The sequence below is a fragment of the Toxorhynchites rutilus genome, chromosome 3 (assembly GCF_029784135.1).
Source record: "Toxorhynchites rutilus septentrionalis strain SRP chromosome 3, ASM2978413v1, whole genome shotgun sequence".
Classification (NCBI taxonomy): Eukaryota; Metazoa; Arthropoda; class Insecta; order Diptera; family Culicidae; genus Toxorhynchites; species Toxorhynchites rutilus.
In genome coordinates, this window is record NC_073746.1 from 224,717,380 (window position 1) to 224,735,146 (window position 17,767).

Here is a 17,767-nt window from a genome sequence, read left to right on the forward strand (position 1 = left end):
GATACGCTTAAAGAATTACCGGAATTGTTTCTTCATAGGATCCCTCTCGCTCAGAAAATTATTTGAAAGCAACATAAAAGAATACCAATGATCATACAGTTCAACATAATTTTCAATTTGTATAAACCCAATATTTATTGACGCTATGACAACAATGATTTGACTCAAGGGAAGAATAAAGTGAAAATCCATTGCCTTCCAAACCTAAAATCCACCAGGACCCACCAGCTACGATACATAAATCTATCTTCCCAAACCCTCACATATCCCGAGCAGCGTCTTCGACGCCTGAGAATGTGCAACGTTCGGGAACGACAAGAAGGAGTAAATCGGATGAATGAATAATCAACCCACCCCCAAAGAATAAAAATAAATGTATGTATTTGCTCCATTACGTTTCCGAGTGTAAATACCACGACGAAAGTGACTGTATCATGTCGAATTTGGTTGTTGCAAAACCCTGCTAGAAAGCGCAATGACGAAGGTGACGAAATGAGACAAATAAGGTTGATGGCATCATAAAAGCGAACAATTTGTGATCTAATAAATTTCACAGTGATTCAATTATGTTTCACTTTGCCAGAGAGCACACCCACCGAGAACGGAATTTTCCGGCCCGACACTCTTCGGCATCCGGTCTTCGAGCTATGGAAAAGATGCGAGTATCGATACAATCTGAATAATCAATATCGGATGGGAAACGGCCAATTTATAAATTGATACAACTGTTATAACTATCTGCAGCTATTTCTAGGATATGGACTTGCATTTTAGATATTAAATCAACAGTTCTACACATAGCAAAATATATTTAATGAATGAAAGAAAGTTTTTTTTTGTGGTTTATGGCATTGTTATATTTTCCTAAGTATGCTCTATTGGTTACATTTTTATGCTGCTCAGCGAGTGCGTGTCCCATCGAAGGAAACAAATAGTTAACGGAAGAAGTCATGTCTGGTGAATAAGACGCTAGCGATAATTGATCCCAATTGAGAAACTGAACCGTTTCCCTAACCATTCTGGCTCGGTGTGACGTGACACTGACATCGAGAAATCTAATTCTACAATTTTAGGGATAGTCTAAGCACAATTCTAAAACTTAACAAAACCGTGCTACCTCACGCTAGTAAGAAATCCTTTTTTTTCTGCGAATCATTCATCGAATCTCCTTTTCAGTATACAACAATGCGAGAAAGTAGTGGTGGGCGTTGAATGATATTTTGTTTAAATCATAAATGGGATTAAATTTTCCATCAAATAAAGCTATTCCACAACATTCCATTTTGAATCCGAGATATAGGATTATTAGTAAACCATTTCCCAAGTTTGAATGATGTTTCAACCGCGATCGTGCTTACGAACAGAACTCCATCCCAAAAATGGCTGGAGATTAGTTTACCATCAAAGGATACGCCAAGATAAGCGGCCGTTGTTTACCATTACAACTTCACAACTAGGCGTAATTCCCAAATTGCTCCAAGCGTGATGTATAATCTACGACGGGAGATTTGTTTGTTAGTTAGCCGGATTCTTCACGACCAACATTATAATGTTGATTTCGAATAACTCCACGATATAGCAAACAAAGCCTTTCAGGCCTTTTTTAATTTGACTTATTTGTTAGCTCTCGCGAAACTGACTGAAGTGTGGCCTTAGTTGATAAAATTTGACGGGAACGTGAACCTCCAAGTTCTTATTCGGGGTATTGCTCCCACCTTTAGCAAATTCTTATGTTTCACAACGCATACAGACGACAACTTCAAAGACCTAGACTGCCGTTCAACGCATAGTTGTCCCATGTTACTTTTTGACAATTTTCACTTTTCTTCACAAAATTATGTTTTTATGCATAATCTTTCGAAAAAACACCAAAAAAACTTATTGTTTGTTTCCAGCTTTTCAAAAAACAACTTCAAGCTCAATTGTCTCATGTTGATATTCTAGGTATAACTGTCCCTCTATGTATTATTTGTAAATTCATAATAAATGAATCGGTTCAAGTATGAGAATTTCATGTCCCGCTTTCAGCAGGACTAGTGCACTCATTTCTGGTTTGGAAAAACGAATTAGTTCTCAAACAAATAAAAAAAAGTTTAATATAACACGTGTTTTAACCTTGTTAGCGAATGCCTAATAACAATGAGATTTATTTTCTGCAAAGGTGTTGCAGATCACTCCCTTCTTCATAAAACGATGTTTTTATGCATAATCTATCAGATAAACACCAAAAAAAGTATTGTTTGTTCCGAATATTTCAAAAAACAACATCAAGTTCAATTATCCCTTATTAAATTATTATTATTGTTATTCTAGGCATAACTGTAACACCATGTATTTTTGAACCGTAATCAAACTTGGGGAACTCTTCACATTTCATTAAAAAATAGTTTACTGCTCACTGCAGTATTTAGATCTCGCTCTACTTTTCAAGGCAGACGAATCACATAAAGCCAATGCACTAAGCGAAAAACATTTCTCTCCACTAAAAACGAGCTTGATTTCAGTCCATACAAGCAACATGTAGGCTAATACCTACCACGTATCGCCCCAATATACCCATTCCTTTCAAACGTTAAGAAAATACGCTAATTTTTATGTAAACTTCAGACAAGTATTATATCCTTCTGGCCGTGAATATTCCGCGCGGCCGTCGATGTTGATGCATGGCCGGTGTATCCATACGTTGCCCGGCATTTTGGATTGTCGTAATGGACCCACTTTTCATCGCCAGTAACGGTTCGATGACCTTTTTTTTTATGCCGTTGGAGCAGTTGTTCGCACGTGAAACAACGGCGTTCGACGTCTCGTGGCTTCAATTCATACGGAACCCAATATCCTATCTTTCGGATCATTCCCATTGATTTTAAACGATCGAATATGGTTTGCTGAGCTATTCAAAGTACATCTGCAAGTTCTTGTTGCGTTTGTGACGAATCTTGATCGAGTAAAGCCTTCTTCATCTTCAAACTTTTTTGGCGGTCCGGAACGTTCCTCGTCTTCCAAGTCAAAATTACCATTTTTAAACCGTGCAAGCTACGTCTGATACGTTCGCTCAGTTGGAGCATGGTCACCATAAACTTCCACCAAAATGCGATGACTTTCCGCAGCCATCTGTTATAAAACCGAAGAAACTTACCGGTACACCTAATATAATTATTAAAAAGATATGTGTACATTTCAAAGAAGTTCTGTATGCTGTATAGAACACAACTTGATACCGTTTTGTCTCAAATTCCGGACACTTCATTTTTTAATGTAAATTTACTGAACTTTAATGTTATAAATAATTGAATAATAAAAACCCTGACATTCTTTGTGGTGGCTTTATTTTAACATCATTTACAGGTATCGATACTGCCCATAACTTATAATACTAAGCATTTGCAAAAAAGTGATTGTCAAAACCAACGATAAAATGTTTGCGTTAGAAAATTCGGAATATGAATCAAGTTTCGAAGCACAAACCCAAATTTCTGAGAGTATAGAATTTTTCCAAAGAACAATAGCTTATTGACTTCATTTTGTTATATCGATCATCTGAATCGGTCTAGTGGCTCGAAAGTTATGATTTAAAAAAATGTATTTTTGTTATTCGGAAATGTATTTTTGAGTCAATTTTATGGTGGACAAATGAAAGAAAAGACTCTACTTTATCCAAAAACCACATTATTTCGCAAAAAAGTGTCATTTTGAGTAATGAGACACTGTTTAATGGTCAACAAAGCTTAAGTGTTCGGAATTTGAGACAAAACGGTATGTAGCAAAATGTAACGTCGATCCGATTCATTGTTACGAAGTTCTTTTGGTTGTTCTCAGTTAACCTTGTGATACCGTTAAAATAGAAGAGTGTGATGTGGATCTTAATCACAGGTTACCTTTCGAAACCTTCGCCTTCTTACATTCAGGAATGTTTTTCTTCAAGGTGGGTTTTCAAGTGGAAGCACTTGCTATAACTTCGCGGAAAACCGTTGTCATAGACCAATTAACGATGCAGCGTTGCCAGCTGTTCAAAGCTAAGAAAAGAAGTGACAACTGGCTCCTTACTCTTCGACCAAACGTGAGCAACAGGAATGCCGAAATTTTATTTTTCTGTTATACTCTGTCATGAAAACTAGTTTGAGAGTACATACCATAAGTACCTTATGTAGAAGTGTATTTACTAATATTATTGGTAACCCTTCAGAATTGACCAATCAGCAGCTGGTCCGAAATCGACCCCCTATTGTCTAGTCTTGTCTTAAGGCGCGTCCACATTATGCCGAATGCTGGCGATCGGCTTGAACCATGTAGCATTTTTGGTTGGTTACTTAAAGTGGAAGACCCATCGGGTGCACGAAGCACAATGCCGTCAACACGAATTTACTTCGTTTTGTTTTGGATTCGACTTTCTTTGATCCGGACCGACTTGTTTCGGGTTGGGTTCTGCATGATTCGAATCGGTTTTCGGCACGTCAGTAAGCCCGGGCGGCATGTCAACACTTATTCGGCTTCACCGGACGGCCAAGGCATAATGTGGACGCGTCTTTAGGTTCAAGCAGGGCTCGACATAGCCATAGACAACTGAGGATAGTCAGCTAACTATCTGACTGACTATATCCGTATTCAGTCGGAAATGACTTTTGGCTTCTTCACGCAGTTTCACGGCCACAACGACTAAACAGTCAGTCGGGCGTTTAGTCGCTATTTCCCTGTACCGACTCGACTATATAATTTCATTCTTCCCAGTCAAATTGTCTGCATTGCATTTTGAAGGGACTTCACTCAAAAGGAGTTCGTTCCTCTCTCTCTCCCATCGGTGTTTGAATTCAATTCGAAAATTATTATTCGTATTATTATATTTATTATTCGTATATTTAAATTAGTATTCGTATTCGAAAATTATCCACACGTATAAAATAGCGTGCAGTGTTCGTGCGCTATTTTGCACGATATTTACTAATATTAACGCGAGGACTTTTATAGCATACTTGATAAATGGCTAAGTTGGTTGGTTTGAGTTCACGACGGGTAGACAATAAACCGTCCATTGATGGAGTAACTACTTTTTTGCATCAGAAATCAAGTTCTTGTACGCGGGTATAGAATTAGTGTCAGAGGGAAATGGAAGTGTGGATTGAATCAGTTGAATAAAGAATAAAGAGGCAGATTTGTGTTCATTAGTCGCGTCAGTTAAAATAACCACTGACTGGACTAGTTCACCAGTCATCCTCGCTAGTCAACGCTAGTCAATTCATTTTCTAGTTGAATCTCTTTTTGTTGGCGGCGACTGCCGAAGCAGTTCTAATCGAAGCGAAGCTACTGAGAGTAGAGTCGGTCTTCATTTTTCACCTTCGAAGATTTCGGGCCCTGGGTTCAAGTACTTTTCGATTCTCGGAATTGAATAGCCACACCTCGTATATCAAAGCATGGATTATAGATATCTACTGAAACTTCATCACATTTGTGGTGGAAATCTAAATACTGTTTGTACTGCACGTACTGTTTGTAGACAATATTTTCCCTATTCGCGAAAGATGCATTCTTAGGAATAGTGCGTAAAACTTCAACAATTTTATTCTCGCTGAGCCGAAAAAATGGAACGCGGGTGTTAGAAACGGCAATCGTCTGATCAACCTGATGTTTTAACAACTTCTAGAAACAATAAATGTAAGCTTCCGCATCAAATTACAAACTTCATTTAAATTTGTAGGGGCCACAGACGCAGCAAAGTATCGAGCAAAAAGTATACTGTACACGAATTAAATTAGAAGATAACTCGTTTATACCATAATAAACGAGGAATTAACAATCTGTTTCATTTACACTTGTTCGCAAATCCTGTCTAGTGGTAGAAGATTTATCTCACCATGAAATCCCACCTCCGATTGCAGCTGAAGGGAAGAATAATACAATTTATAAACTTGGAAAACTTTCCCAAACTTGCACTCGTACACACTTTCACCCGCTCACCCCGATTGACGGTTAAATTTCAATTTTCATTAAAACTGAGTAATTCAATTGGATGCTGAGGACGGAATACTTGTTGCTTCGTTGAGCGCCCGTTTTCATAGAGCTCTGGGTACAACACATTCAATTTCCTGCCGTTTCTGGTGAGATAGATCTATGAGCCATTCACAGGAAATTCAATGGCAACACCAGATGTTGTTTTCTTTTCTCAATTGTACACTTTATAAACCTAACCTACTTCCGACTGTGAACAGTCTACCGTCATTGATTCTAATTCTCTCTTGTGGAATGATCGCATGCAGTATTCAAATTGGTTATTTTTATTGTTTTGTTTTCAGTGCCAATCATCCCAGAATTTCTGTACGATATCAGGCATCCGGATGCACCTCTAGCTAGCTTCCCCAGGACGCCTCCCACGACTTTGTCACCCTGCGAAAAAGAAACCACCACTCCGTACAATGGAATTGACATAACCACCATGGGCTATGGTAGGATATCGAATTTACTTTGACTTCCGGAATGGACTAATAATCTTCGAACCCCTGAATTCTTATCAAATCTCGACAGACAATGCCAGCTGGTACGCGGAGCGGGAGGAGCGCCACAAGGAATTGGTGGAGGAAACGGTTGAAGTCGGTTTGATGTTCGCATCGAAAGCTTTTGTCCAGTTACTCGCCAATCCAATAGTTGGCCCTTTAACGCATAAGTAAGTATTGAACACTGGTACATGAGTTTATTTTATTAATTAAAAATACCTTACCACAACTATGACATTCGTATCCTGATATTCGAGTTTTTGTGTATATTAGAATTAGTGGGGCTTATGTGGTACATAAGTCATGAGAGAGATCATTTTTGTGCACGTCGAATAATTAAGCCTGCTAAAAGATTTATGCAAGACATCGATTCTCTGGTTCCCATTTTAAATATTTTGCATTTTCATTGAAGTGTGTCTTCTCAAATCTATGACAGTAAAGCTTTGATTATTCTTTTGTTTCCAATTGAGTGCTGAAAAGCTTCATATGAGTAAAAATACTCCAATCCAAGAATTGGTGGAGTGCAAAATATGGCTTTGCACAAATACGAAAGTTGGAATGAATCACCCTTAGACGAAATTGTGAATTGTGTTTTTTTTAAATTCAATTAATTTGATTAACATAGTAATAGATAATATAAGCTGATGGTGATGATCATGTGTAATTTACATGGCTGTGAAAGATATTTCCTTTCAACAAACTTCAATTAGTAAATTTTGTTGTTAAATGTTGTAACAGTATTAAAAAAATCTACTATCTACTATCTAAAACAGAAATGAAATTGATTGTCATCTATTTACTTGTGCATTACATTGTCATAACCTCGTAGCCTAAACAATTTAGCACATGATTACTTGATGCAAAATAAAAATAATAATTGTACTTTATCTTGAAAAAGGTGTAAGGTTGAACAATTGATCACAAAACGGCCAGTTACATATTTTATTTGGAATAGAATTAACGATCTTTATGCCATATTGCCATAAAAAACGTTTGTTCTGTACTCGAATACCACATCATTTCGTACATTGACATAACGTACGATCGAGGACATACGTGTGGATGACACTTGAGACGTTGTTCGATTCATGGTCTCATCCATAGTCGGCATTTTGAGAGACGATTATGCTAACAAATCGTTGGCAAACAGAGTCTTGCGACATAAATGAATCTGTGTTATGTACGCATTTATTTCCTTGTGTGTGAATATTTTCGTCCTACCCAATTTCAAGTTTGGTGAAAAAATCTGATTATCATCATAAGATTGAATGTGATCCAATCGGTGCGAGTTTGCTATTTGTTTACTGGCCTCAATGTGACCCCAAGCACGTGAAATTAGAGTATTTATGTATCATTGATCGTAAAGATATTATCTCAAAAATGCTGATATCATGAATTCGATCATGGTAAGGGGTTCCAAAATATAATGCGGTTTAAAACAAGTTTTATTTCGTATGGTTTTCCATGCGGTTAACAACCGGAAATAAACTATTTACGTGATATGATTATATCTAGTAAACAATTTTGCGGTCGATGTGCTTCTTATCATTTTAAACACTGCATCATCATCCTTAGTATTCTTATATAGATTGCATGGTGTTCATTAACCTTGGTTAACATTGAGGTGTGTTTGGCACGAAAAATTCGAAATATTTCTTCAATTAAGTATCTTTAGTATTCATAGACAATTCAATCACGCATGATGCATTTCATAAAAAAAATATTGGTAATTAGTTATCTATTCACCCTATCCTCAGAAGAACAGACTATGCAATATAACATAGGGTAGGGTGGTTCGAAACCGACATCAAAAACTATGGATGGGTTATACCTATGATATAACCGCAAGGTTGACGTAGGAGTGCCGTTCGCTTAGTAATCATTTGTGTTTTTTCAATTAGCAATAATCGCACCTCGGATGTTCCTCATTGGGTACGATATTGCTGCTGCGCAGAGCTTTATTTTGTATGTATTGATTAAACTAGTGAATAAATGAAACAATTTACGAATTCAATTTCAAACAAAACCTAATTTAGGTCAATTCATGCATTGTGGTAGTGGTTATCGCAGCAAATAGTTATCAACATTTTGCCTAATCATCAAGAAGCGTAGGAGTTGTACCCGTTTTGTAGACCGTGTTAGCAAAACGAATTCCGCAGTGTAAAAATGCATGGGAGTATAAAAGTACTGCCAAGATATGCAATGCCGATTTTCCCAACTTATTGATTTCAGAATCATTTCGACATTCCGATTTGCAAAAATGCAAGCGAGTACAAAAGTAATCGCAGCTAGCATCTCATTTGCGATGCCAATTTCCCACGCTCCATGGTTTTGAAATCCGTGTTAGGGATATATTCCGATTTGCAGAAACGCAAACAAGTAAAAAGTACCCACAACTTGCAACTATTCTGCAATGCCAGTTTCCCCAGGCTCCATGGTTTTGAAATCTGTGTTAGGGAAACATTCCGATTTGCAAAAACACGAACGAGTGCAAAAGTACTCGTTGATTGCATATAATTTGCAATGCCAGTTTCCCCAGGCTCCATGGTTTTGAAGTCTGTGTTAGGGAAACATCCCGATTTGCAAAAACGCAAACGAGTACAGAAGTATCCGCTGATTGCATCTAATTTTCGATGTCAGTATCCCCAGGCTCCATGGTTTTGAAGTCTGTGTTAGGGAAGCATTCCGATTTGCAAAAGCGCAAACGAGTACAAAAGTACCCGTAGAATGCATTTAATTGGCAATGCCAGTTTCCCCAGGCTCCATGGTTTTGTAATCTGTGTTAGGGAAACATTCCGATTTGCGAAAACGCAAACGAGTACAAAAGTTCCCGCTGCTTGCATCTAATTTGCAATACCAGTTTCCCCTGGCTACATGGTTTTGAAGTCTGTGTTAGGGAAACATCCATTCATTCCAGCGATGGTACCTTAATCGTTACGCAATCATAACTGAGCGAATTTCCGAGAGACACTCGCTTTTATACTGATTGGTGTGATTTCAATAGCCTGTTTTGAAAGCAATTTTAAGGCAATTGAAACGAGTTTTTGGTTCATAAAGTAACAAGCATAGAACGCGTAGACATTTTATCTTTCGAATGAAGTGTATATCATACCATTTCGTTCAGTTGTTTAGGAGCTGTCAACGCTCAAAATATCGTTCTCCGGCGTAACGCTTTCGTTTTAGAAACTTTGAACTTACACCCCAGTATAGAAATGAAAGACGTAGTCCTACGTCAATACACAGAACTCGAAATAATATAGGTCGATTTCCATTGCGTTATTTTGATACTAATACATTATTCAAATATCAATGAAAAATATTTAATAGTATTTCTTAAAACTTTTTTGAAACAAATTCAATAAACCGTCCCATGCAGTTACAGAGGAAACTTCAATATAGAATTCCTTAAAAGTGTGAATTGTAAATTGAATTCGTAATCTTTAGCGTGAGAGGTATGATTGTTACCACTACGCCAGATCGCCTCCTCTCGTTCGAATTTCTGACCATTATGTTAGGTGTCAGTATCAGTATGTAAAAAAAGTTCATCCACCCCTGATCAATTTTCAAATTTCACTCAAATAATCCAACAAAATACAGTAGAATCCCGATTATCCTCGAGCGAATGAGCCGCGGTGTGGATTATTCGCGATAGCAAGTTCCATAATAAATTTATAGGCCTTCCCGGAATTTGTCAGTGAGCGGTAGGGTCATTATCTTTTGTTTTGGTAATGACCTTGACATTATTCAATTACAAGTTTACACGACCTTATAGATAAATAATTTAATGATTTCTGTAGTGATAAAACATAGTTTTCGTGCTAAAATATCTTTTTTTCGTGTTTGCACCTCATTCTCAGTCCCTTATTGCGTTATTTTCATTATTCGTGGTGACCTTGCCAGACTAGTCCGGGGATAATCGGGGTTCTACTATAATGCAATCCACTTCATCAAAATAATATAAGTTTTTATATCGATAATAATAAATTAAAATAATAAAATAATAAAAAATATGATTTGACATAGTGATGTGATATGGATTAACTTTATATATAATTTTTAACAATTTTTAAAATCATATAACATGAATTCGATCATGATAAGGGATTCCAAAATGTATTACAGTGGAGTTTCAATTCGTATAGTTTTCCATGCAGTTAGCAATGTACAAGACCAGAAGAAATTATTTATGCGATATGGTTATATCTAGTCAACAACTCTGCGATCGATTAAAATAACATGAAACGAGTAGGTCCTTTTATAAATATTTCATACGAGTTACACCTAATGATACAATACAGTCACTGATAGAATCAGACACTCAGAATAATCGATGTTTAGTAGACTCGATTAAGATTATAGATTAAAGATTACCTAATGAATAATACATCCGAAACATTCGAAAGGTTTTAAAATCGGAAACAAAATCTCGATCGATCTTCCCATTCTGAAAAACTGAGTGAAATTGATCAATTTAGTGAGAATCGAATCGAACTTTTTTTTAAATCTTTTTTTTTCAAAATATTTCCGAGGTGTTTTGAATAGTTAACAAAAGTGAATCGTGAGCTTTTCGATTATTCAAATCAAATTATAGACAATTGTACACTCGAGTACAATTAATTAGAATAAATAATGAGTGCAGCAGTGTGTTCTGCACGTAAAAAACGGAGCCTTGGTGGCTCCGTGTCCAGATTAATCATCAGCCATCGCTTAACCCTTCTTTGCATGTTTTTTTTTATTAGTGAAATAAATCAAGGTCGATCAATTTAAAGTGAACTCGTTCTTTTATATAATATTTGGGCATTCAATGTTATGATGGAAATTTCCACCGTTATGCAAATAAGGGATAAAAGGCGCCCGCTAAATCACCCGGAACGGTCTATCGCCTCGTGGTTGCGTACCACTATAGACCTCGGCCCCGTGTCGCACGTTACACGCGGTCTTACTCCAGCTGGATGGGGGAGTTAGACAACGACAGCACGATTTAATGAAACTCACGTCGGTGAGAGGTACGGTGTCTGAGCAGTGAAAATCACAACGTTGCTACACGAAACCTCACCATAGCTGTAAGCTCTTTAAAATCAAACAATGAGAGTGAGTACCTTGATACCATTCGATTTTGAACGGACCACCACCACAGTTACCCGTTACTAACACCAACACCAACGCCAATTGTAGGACCAGTTGCGTAGCGTGACCGGGTGACACCCGGGACGGGGCATTGCAATAAATTTTTGTTATCCAGTCTTTTTTTTCGTTCACTAATAAAAAAAAACGATCTAAAAAACTTAAATTTTAGAGCATAATAATAAAGGGTCTCTAGGCGCCCAACCCACTGCTCCAAAGCGAGAGATAAATTGCGCACCAATTCTATTACGCAATAGGTCCATCATTTCATATGCTCTGTGTCATATGCCACCATCTTGTTGGATCTACATGTTGACCAGATTTAGCTTATGTGTTTTCGATATTAAAAAGTCAAATATCATTGCACGATCTTCACCCTCAAAGAAGTACGGGTCAATAATTCCTCCGGACCACAAACCGCACCGATCTGTACATTTTCCGGGATGCATTGACAGCTCTTGTATTGTTGTAGCTCTTCACCGGACCAAATCAGCTATCTCGTGTGATCTGTCAAAAACGAACCGTGGCAATGGTGACAAATCACAAAATCTTCACGCTACTCGACTTAACAGAAGCAAATTGTCCATCATTGGCCGCACCCCCCCCCCCCTCTCTACCATCCTCCGGAAAATAGAAAATAAACAGTAAGAAAATTTCTGGAAAATTTTAATTAATGTTCGTCAATTCGAAAAGTTGTCATTGGTGGACTTACTGATCGCGCTGCTGGTAGAAAAGAACCACTCTTCATAAAGTTTTTAGCTATTCAGCAATTGTATCTTCGTATAGTCGAACACTGTCAGTAATTTGAGGACAGATTTTGTCGGTAGCATGGTGTTCAATTTTCGGACACTTAGAAAAGCGTTTTGAAGCAAAATAACACCATCTTTGATCAAGAAGATTTATTATATCCTGCCAAACAAGAAAATAACAAATACATATGTTTACATTCGACAAACGAACGAGAACGACTTAGCACACAACAAAATGGTACTGCGAATATTTGGGTATACATTCTATCAAATATATACCCGAAATTTTTAATTTTTAATCTTTCCGCTGAAAAATTTTCAATTTTTTTCAGTTGGTGCTACTATCAGAGGCCTTAATGTCAATTTTGAGTGCTACCTGTCAATTTATTTGTTTACAGCGTCATTAAGAACAAGATAACTGTTTTTTCTATCGGCGATTTATATGAAACATATTATTTGGAATTTTGTGTTGTAAACAAAATTTCTTGTGCCAAAACATTGAAAATGTTGCAGAATACATTGGGTGGGTGTTAAGTCAGAGTGGACCAAGTCGCAAAATTGAAAATTTAGAGTTATTGATTACATTTGGTTAAGTATTATGTAAGCTACATACCACATTTATCAGATTTGGAAAATCATGCATACAGCAGGAATAACGGATCGAAATTGTTATGATTGATCAATTGATGATTGAAAATCCCTCATAGTATGCATTCAGAGCGGACCATGTACCATTTACCATGGCGAAATGGCTCTAAATCATGTGCAAAGTGAACCATGTGACAATCGTTTGTATATTGAATTTAAACAATATCCAAGCACCGAATTCAAACCAACAAAACATTTTCTTAAAGCTGATATGTACCTTGTCGAAATGTGCTTGAATCCGTTAGTGTAAAATGTGCACATTCTGAGTAAATTAAAAAAAAAACTTGGTCCACTCTGACAGAACGGATCAGTGAAAAATGCTGGTCTTCAGTGTAAATGATTGCAAAATGTACTATTTAAGAGTGCGATTTAGACTGTAGCGAGGACAATGAATACAAATTTGACGATTCTAAAGGGTGTGTCACATCAAATTGTATCACGGAAAAAACGTTGTAGAAATTCGCCCAGTAGACCGATCCTTTTGAAAATTTTAGACAGTAAAATAAAAACTATTAAACAACTTTTGGCATTTTCTTTTTATTCATACTTCGAGCCCAAGCCCGTATGCTCGCACCTTCCTCTTTACCCCGTCCATAAGGTTCTGTACAACGTCAGGTTGTAGTTTTTTTTGAACAGAAATCCATTTTCTCTTGAAGTCCGCCTCCGATTTGACAACTTTTGGGTTCTTCCGGAGGGCCTGCTTCATAATCGCCCAATAGTTCTCTATTGGGCGAAGCTCCGGCGCGTTGGGCGAGTTCATTTCCTTTGGCACGAAGGTGACCCCGTTGGCTTCGTACCACTCCAACACGTCCTTTGAATAGTGGCACGAAGCGAGATCCGGCCAGAAGATGGTCGGGCCCTCGTGCTGCTTCAATAGTGGTAGTAAGCGCTTCTGTAGGCACTCCTTAAGGTAAAACTGCCCGTTTACCGTGCCGGTCATTACGAAAGGGGCGCTCCGCTTTCCGCAAGAGCAGATCGCTTGCCACACCATGTACTTTTTGGCAAACTTGGATAGTTTCTGCTTGCGAATCTCCTCCGGAACGCTGAATTTGTCCTCTGCGGAGAAGAACAACAGGCCCGGTAGCTGACGAAAGTCCGCTTTGACGTAGGTTTCGTCGTCCATTACCAGGCAATGCGGCTTCGTCAGCATTTCGGTGTACAGCTTCCGGGCTCGCGTCTTTCCCACCATGTTTTGCCTTTCGTCGCGGTTAGGAGCCTTCTGAACCTTGTATGTACGCAGGCCCTCCCGCTGCTTGGTCCGCTGGATGAATGAACTTGGCAAATTCAGCTTATTGGCGACATCCCTGACCGAACTGCTCGGATCACGTCTAAACTGCTTAACTACGCGCTTGTGATCTTTTTCACTGACCGAGCATCCATTTTTGCCGTTCTTCACCTTCCGGTCGATGGTTAGGTTCTCGAAGTATCGTTTTAGTACTCTGCTGACCGTGGATTGGACGATTCCCAGCATCTTACCGATGTCCCGATGTGACAATTCCGGATTCTCGAAATGAGTGCACAGGATTAATTCACGACGCTCTTTTTCGTTCGACGACATTTTTCCAAATTTACGAAAAATTGACAGTGAAGCATGGCCAACGTGATCTATACACTCTTATCTGATTATAAGCGAAAGCTGAAGATATAATTCCAAAAAATTAAATTTCTACAGCGTTTTTTCCGTGATGCAATTTGATGTGACACACCCTTTATTTACGAATACTGTCTAAGATGATTGAAAATGGGAAGTTTATGCTTCAACATGTTTGCCGTGCAATCATATTCATTCCAGCAGTAGATGGCAGAGACTATTATGCTTAACGCAAACAAATGTTTATGCAGTTCCAAACTCACAACCCTTCTCGCTCTAATTTTCATAGCAGAATGTCACACTTTGACTCACAACTGTTAATTGATTGAGAAATACTTCAAAATTGTTCAGTCATAGTGAATCAAGTCTTAAAAAATGCTTCATTGGTTCAATCAGAGTGGAACATGTACGTATAGACAGCCAAATAACTGCCTTTTCTGACATGATACTTGATGTTTTTTTACAGTCATCCTACGTCAAAGTATTGCCAGAGATTAACAAACATTTCTGAGGACAATATTGAACGAAAAAATTAAATGATTTGAAAATTGTAGTGCACTAAACTTCATGTTCGTTTTTCTCGAAATCATAAAAATGTCACATGGTCCGGTCTTACTTAACACCGTTGACTCAACTATGTTGAAAACACGGGCGAATGAATGGCATAAGGTATTCACAGACAGCCGAGAAGAGATGAACGAATTACCACGTCAAGGACGACCATCCACCTTTTCAACTGATGAAAACAACGACAAAATAAAATGAATAATGCTCTGAAATCGCCGTTTAGCTTTTAGAGGCCTAGTCCGTGAATTTAATATCTCTCACGAGACCGTTCGTCATATTTTGGTTGATGTTTTGGGCATACAAAAAAAGTCGCAGCACGACTAAAGGCAAAAGAGCTAAATTTTCTTCAAAAACTTCATCACAGTCAATTAGCTGAAGACATGCTTAAGCGATCAAATTCTGATCCAACGTTTATCCAACACATAATCACTGCCGATGAGACGTGGGTGTGACTTTCTCTATTTCCGAAACTCAAATTACTGCTTCGTGGGACCCGTTTCTACAGCATTGAAAACATAAAAACAGATTCGCTGCGGGAACTGAATAAAAAGTATTTCGATGACAGGATTATTCATTGGAAAAGGTGTATTGCTTCAGAAGGGGTCCAATTTGAAGGCGGTAATATGATGATAAATAAAGCATTTTCTTTAAAAACAAAAAAAAACAGAACAAAAATCTCTATGAGTCCGTAAAGAATGTGCTTAATTCTGTAAATTTTTCCTACGAATTGAAATCACAAATGACATCTTTTTATACTCTCGCCCGGTACAATGTTTATGCAAGCGCGGAATTAAATTACGCGTGTTTTTTTTTCTGCTTAGTGTCAATGCAAGCATTGCACTGAGTGATGCAACCGATCCACATGAGACAGAGCAGCGACTGAATTGTGCCTAACCATTAGGTCATTAGGTCTTTGAACGTTTTAAACCGCATTTTGTTTTTCAAACGGCCGCCATTTCGTCAAAAAAGATGTTTTTTACTTATCCGGGGTTCATGCAATAGCGGCATCTTTACTGATTCAGAATCTGTTTCTATTTCAGATAACCAGAAGGGCTGGAATCGTGTACGCCATGGCACAACTTTTTTTTTGAGGCCTCTAACTTCATCAGCTCTTAACTAACTATTCTAATTTAACTATTCTATTCTATTCTATATTTCTCCGTTCAATTTTTGTTTTATTGTAAAAAGATAGATGAACTAATAATGATATAATGGATAGTAAAAATATTCTTTGTTTTATTTCCACGTAGCTTTTTTCTTTCTTTATTAAAGAGATTTTCAGCCAGGCTCGAATATGATGCATGAACAGATAGACAGACAAACATTTTTTTTTTCAAAATCATGAAGAAAACATAGGTCGAAGATTTTTGCGCTTTCATTTCATTTTTTAAAAAGCACATATTTTATAAAAAAAACTATTTTCCACTTCCTGTAAATCTTCCAAAGCTGAGTCACGAAGCTTTTGAAGCAACCTATGAACCTACGAACCTACGATATGTAAAATAAATATAAAAACATCAAACTTTTCTAGATATAAAATATTGCTTTAGTTTTCTTATTTTCAATCTTTACTCGTTTTTTTCCACAGGATAGGATATAGTATTCCCATGTTTGCTGGGTTCGTCATTATGTTCATTTCAACTCTGAGTAAGTGTGCCATAGCTTATTATAATTGTGAGAAGCAAGTAATGAACATCATACCCAAACCTTTATTTCAGTTTTCGCATTCGGAAGAACGTACTCCGTTCTTTTCTTAGCTAGAGCATTGCAGGGTATTGGATCGTCTTGTTCGTCCGTGTCCGGTATGGGTATGCTGGCCGATCGGTACACCGACGATAAGGAACGCGGAAACGCGATGGGCATAGCGTTAGGTGGATTAGCTTTAGGTGTACTAATTGGGCCTCCTTTCGGGGGCATCATGTATGAGTTCGTGGGAAAATCGGCCCCGTTCCTGATCCTGTCGGCGTTGGCGCTCGGCGATGGTTTACTTCAGCTTGTGATGTTGCAACCCTCCGTTGCGCTTGATGAGTCTGATCCACCCTCGCTGAAAGAGTTAGTTATGGACCCCTATATTATCGTTGCGGCCGGAGCGATCACTTTTGCTAACATGGGTATCGCTATGCTGGAACCGTCGTTACCGATCTGGATGATGGATAACATGGGCGCAAGTCGTTGGGAACAGGGCGTGACCTTCTTGCCTGCTTCTATCAGTTATCTCATTGGAACGAATCTGTTTGGACCACTGGGTCATCGAATTGGACGATGGCTCGCCGCACTGCTTGGATTGGTCATTATCGGGCTCTGCCTTTTGTGTGTACGTATGAAAAAATAATAATAACGACAGCCATGATGAATGACGCTTTCCTTTCCAGATACCAATGGCTACTTCAATTCATCATTTGATTCTACCAAACGCTGGTCTTGGATTCGCTATCGGAATGGTGGATTCCTGCATGATGCCAGAACTTGGCTACTTGGTGGATATTCGACATTCCGCGGTGTATGGTAGTGTTTACGCTATAGGTGATGTTGCCTTCTGTCTTGGCTTCGCAATAGGACCTGCTCTAAGGTAAAGAATAAAACCACCACAACGGTTCCATTTCCAT

The 17,767-nt window shown here is 38.1% G+C and overlaps 1 protein-coding gene and 1 pseudogene across 10 annotated transcripts in view; one reads left to right on the plus strand and one right to left on the minus strand.

The window, feature by feature from the left end:
- The window catches only part of LOC129776231 (synaptic vesicular amine transporter-like), a 128,627-nt gene that overhangs the window by 92,895 nt on the left and 17,965 nt on the right, over positions 1-17,767 (plus strand). For all 10 annotated transcript variants that reach the window (XM_055781752.1, XM_055781757.1, XM_055781753.1 and 7 more), the window contains 5 exons: positions 6,285-6,434; positions 6,514-6,652; positions 16,750-16,808; positions 16,880-17,475; positions 17,534-17,730. In XM_055781752.1, the coding sequence (XP_055637727.1) occupies positions 6,285-6,434; positions 6,514-6,652; positions 16,750-16,808; positions 16,880-17,475; positions 17,534-17,730 (1,141 nt within the window). The remainder of the gene's footprint in view (positions 1-6,284; positions 6,435-6,513; positions 6,653-16,749; positions 16,809-16,879; positions 17,476-17,533; positions 17,731-17,767) is intronic.
- On the minus strand, positions 8,364-8,440 carry LOC129780878 (U4 spliceosomal RNA; annotated as a pseudogene).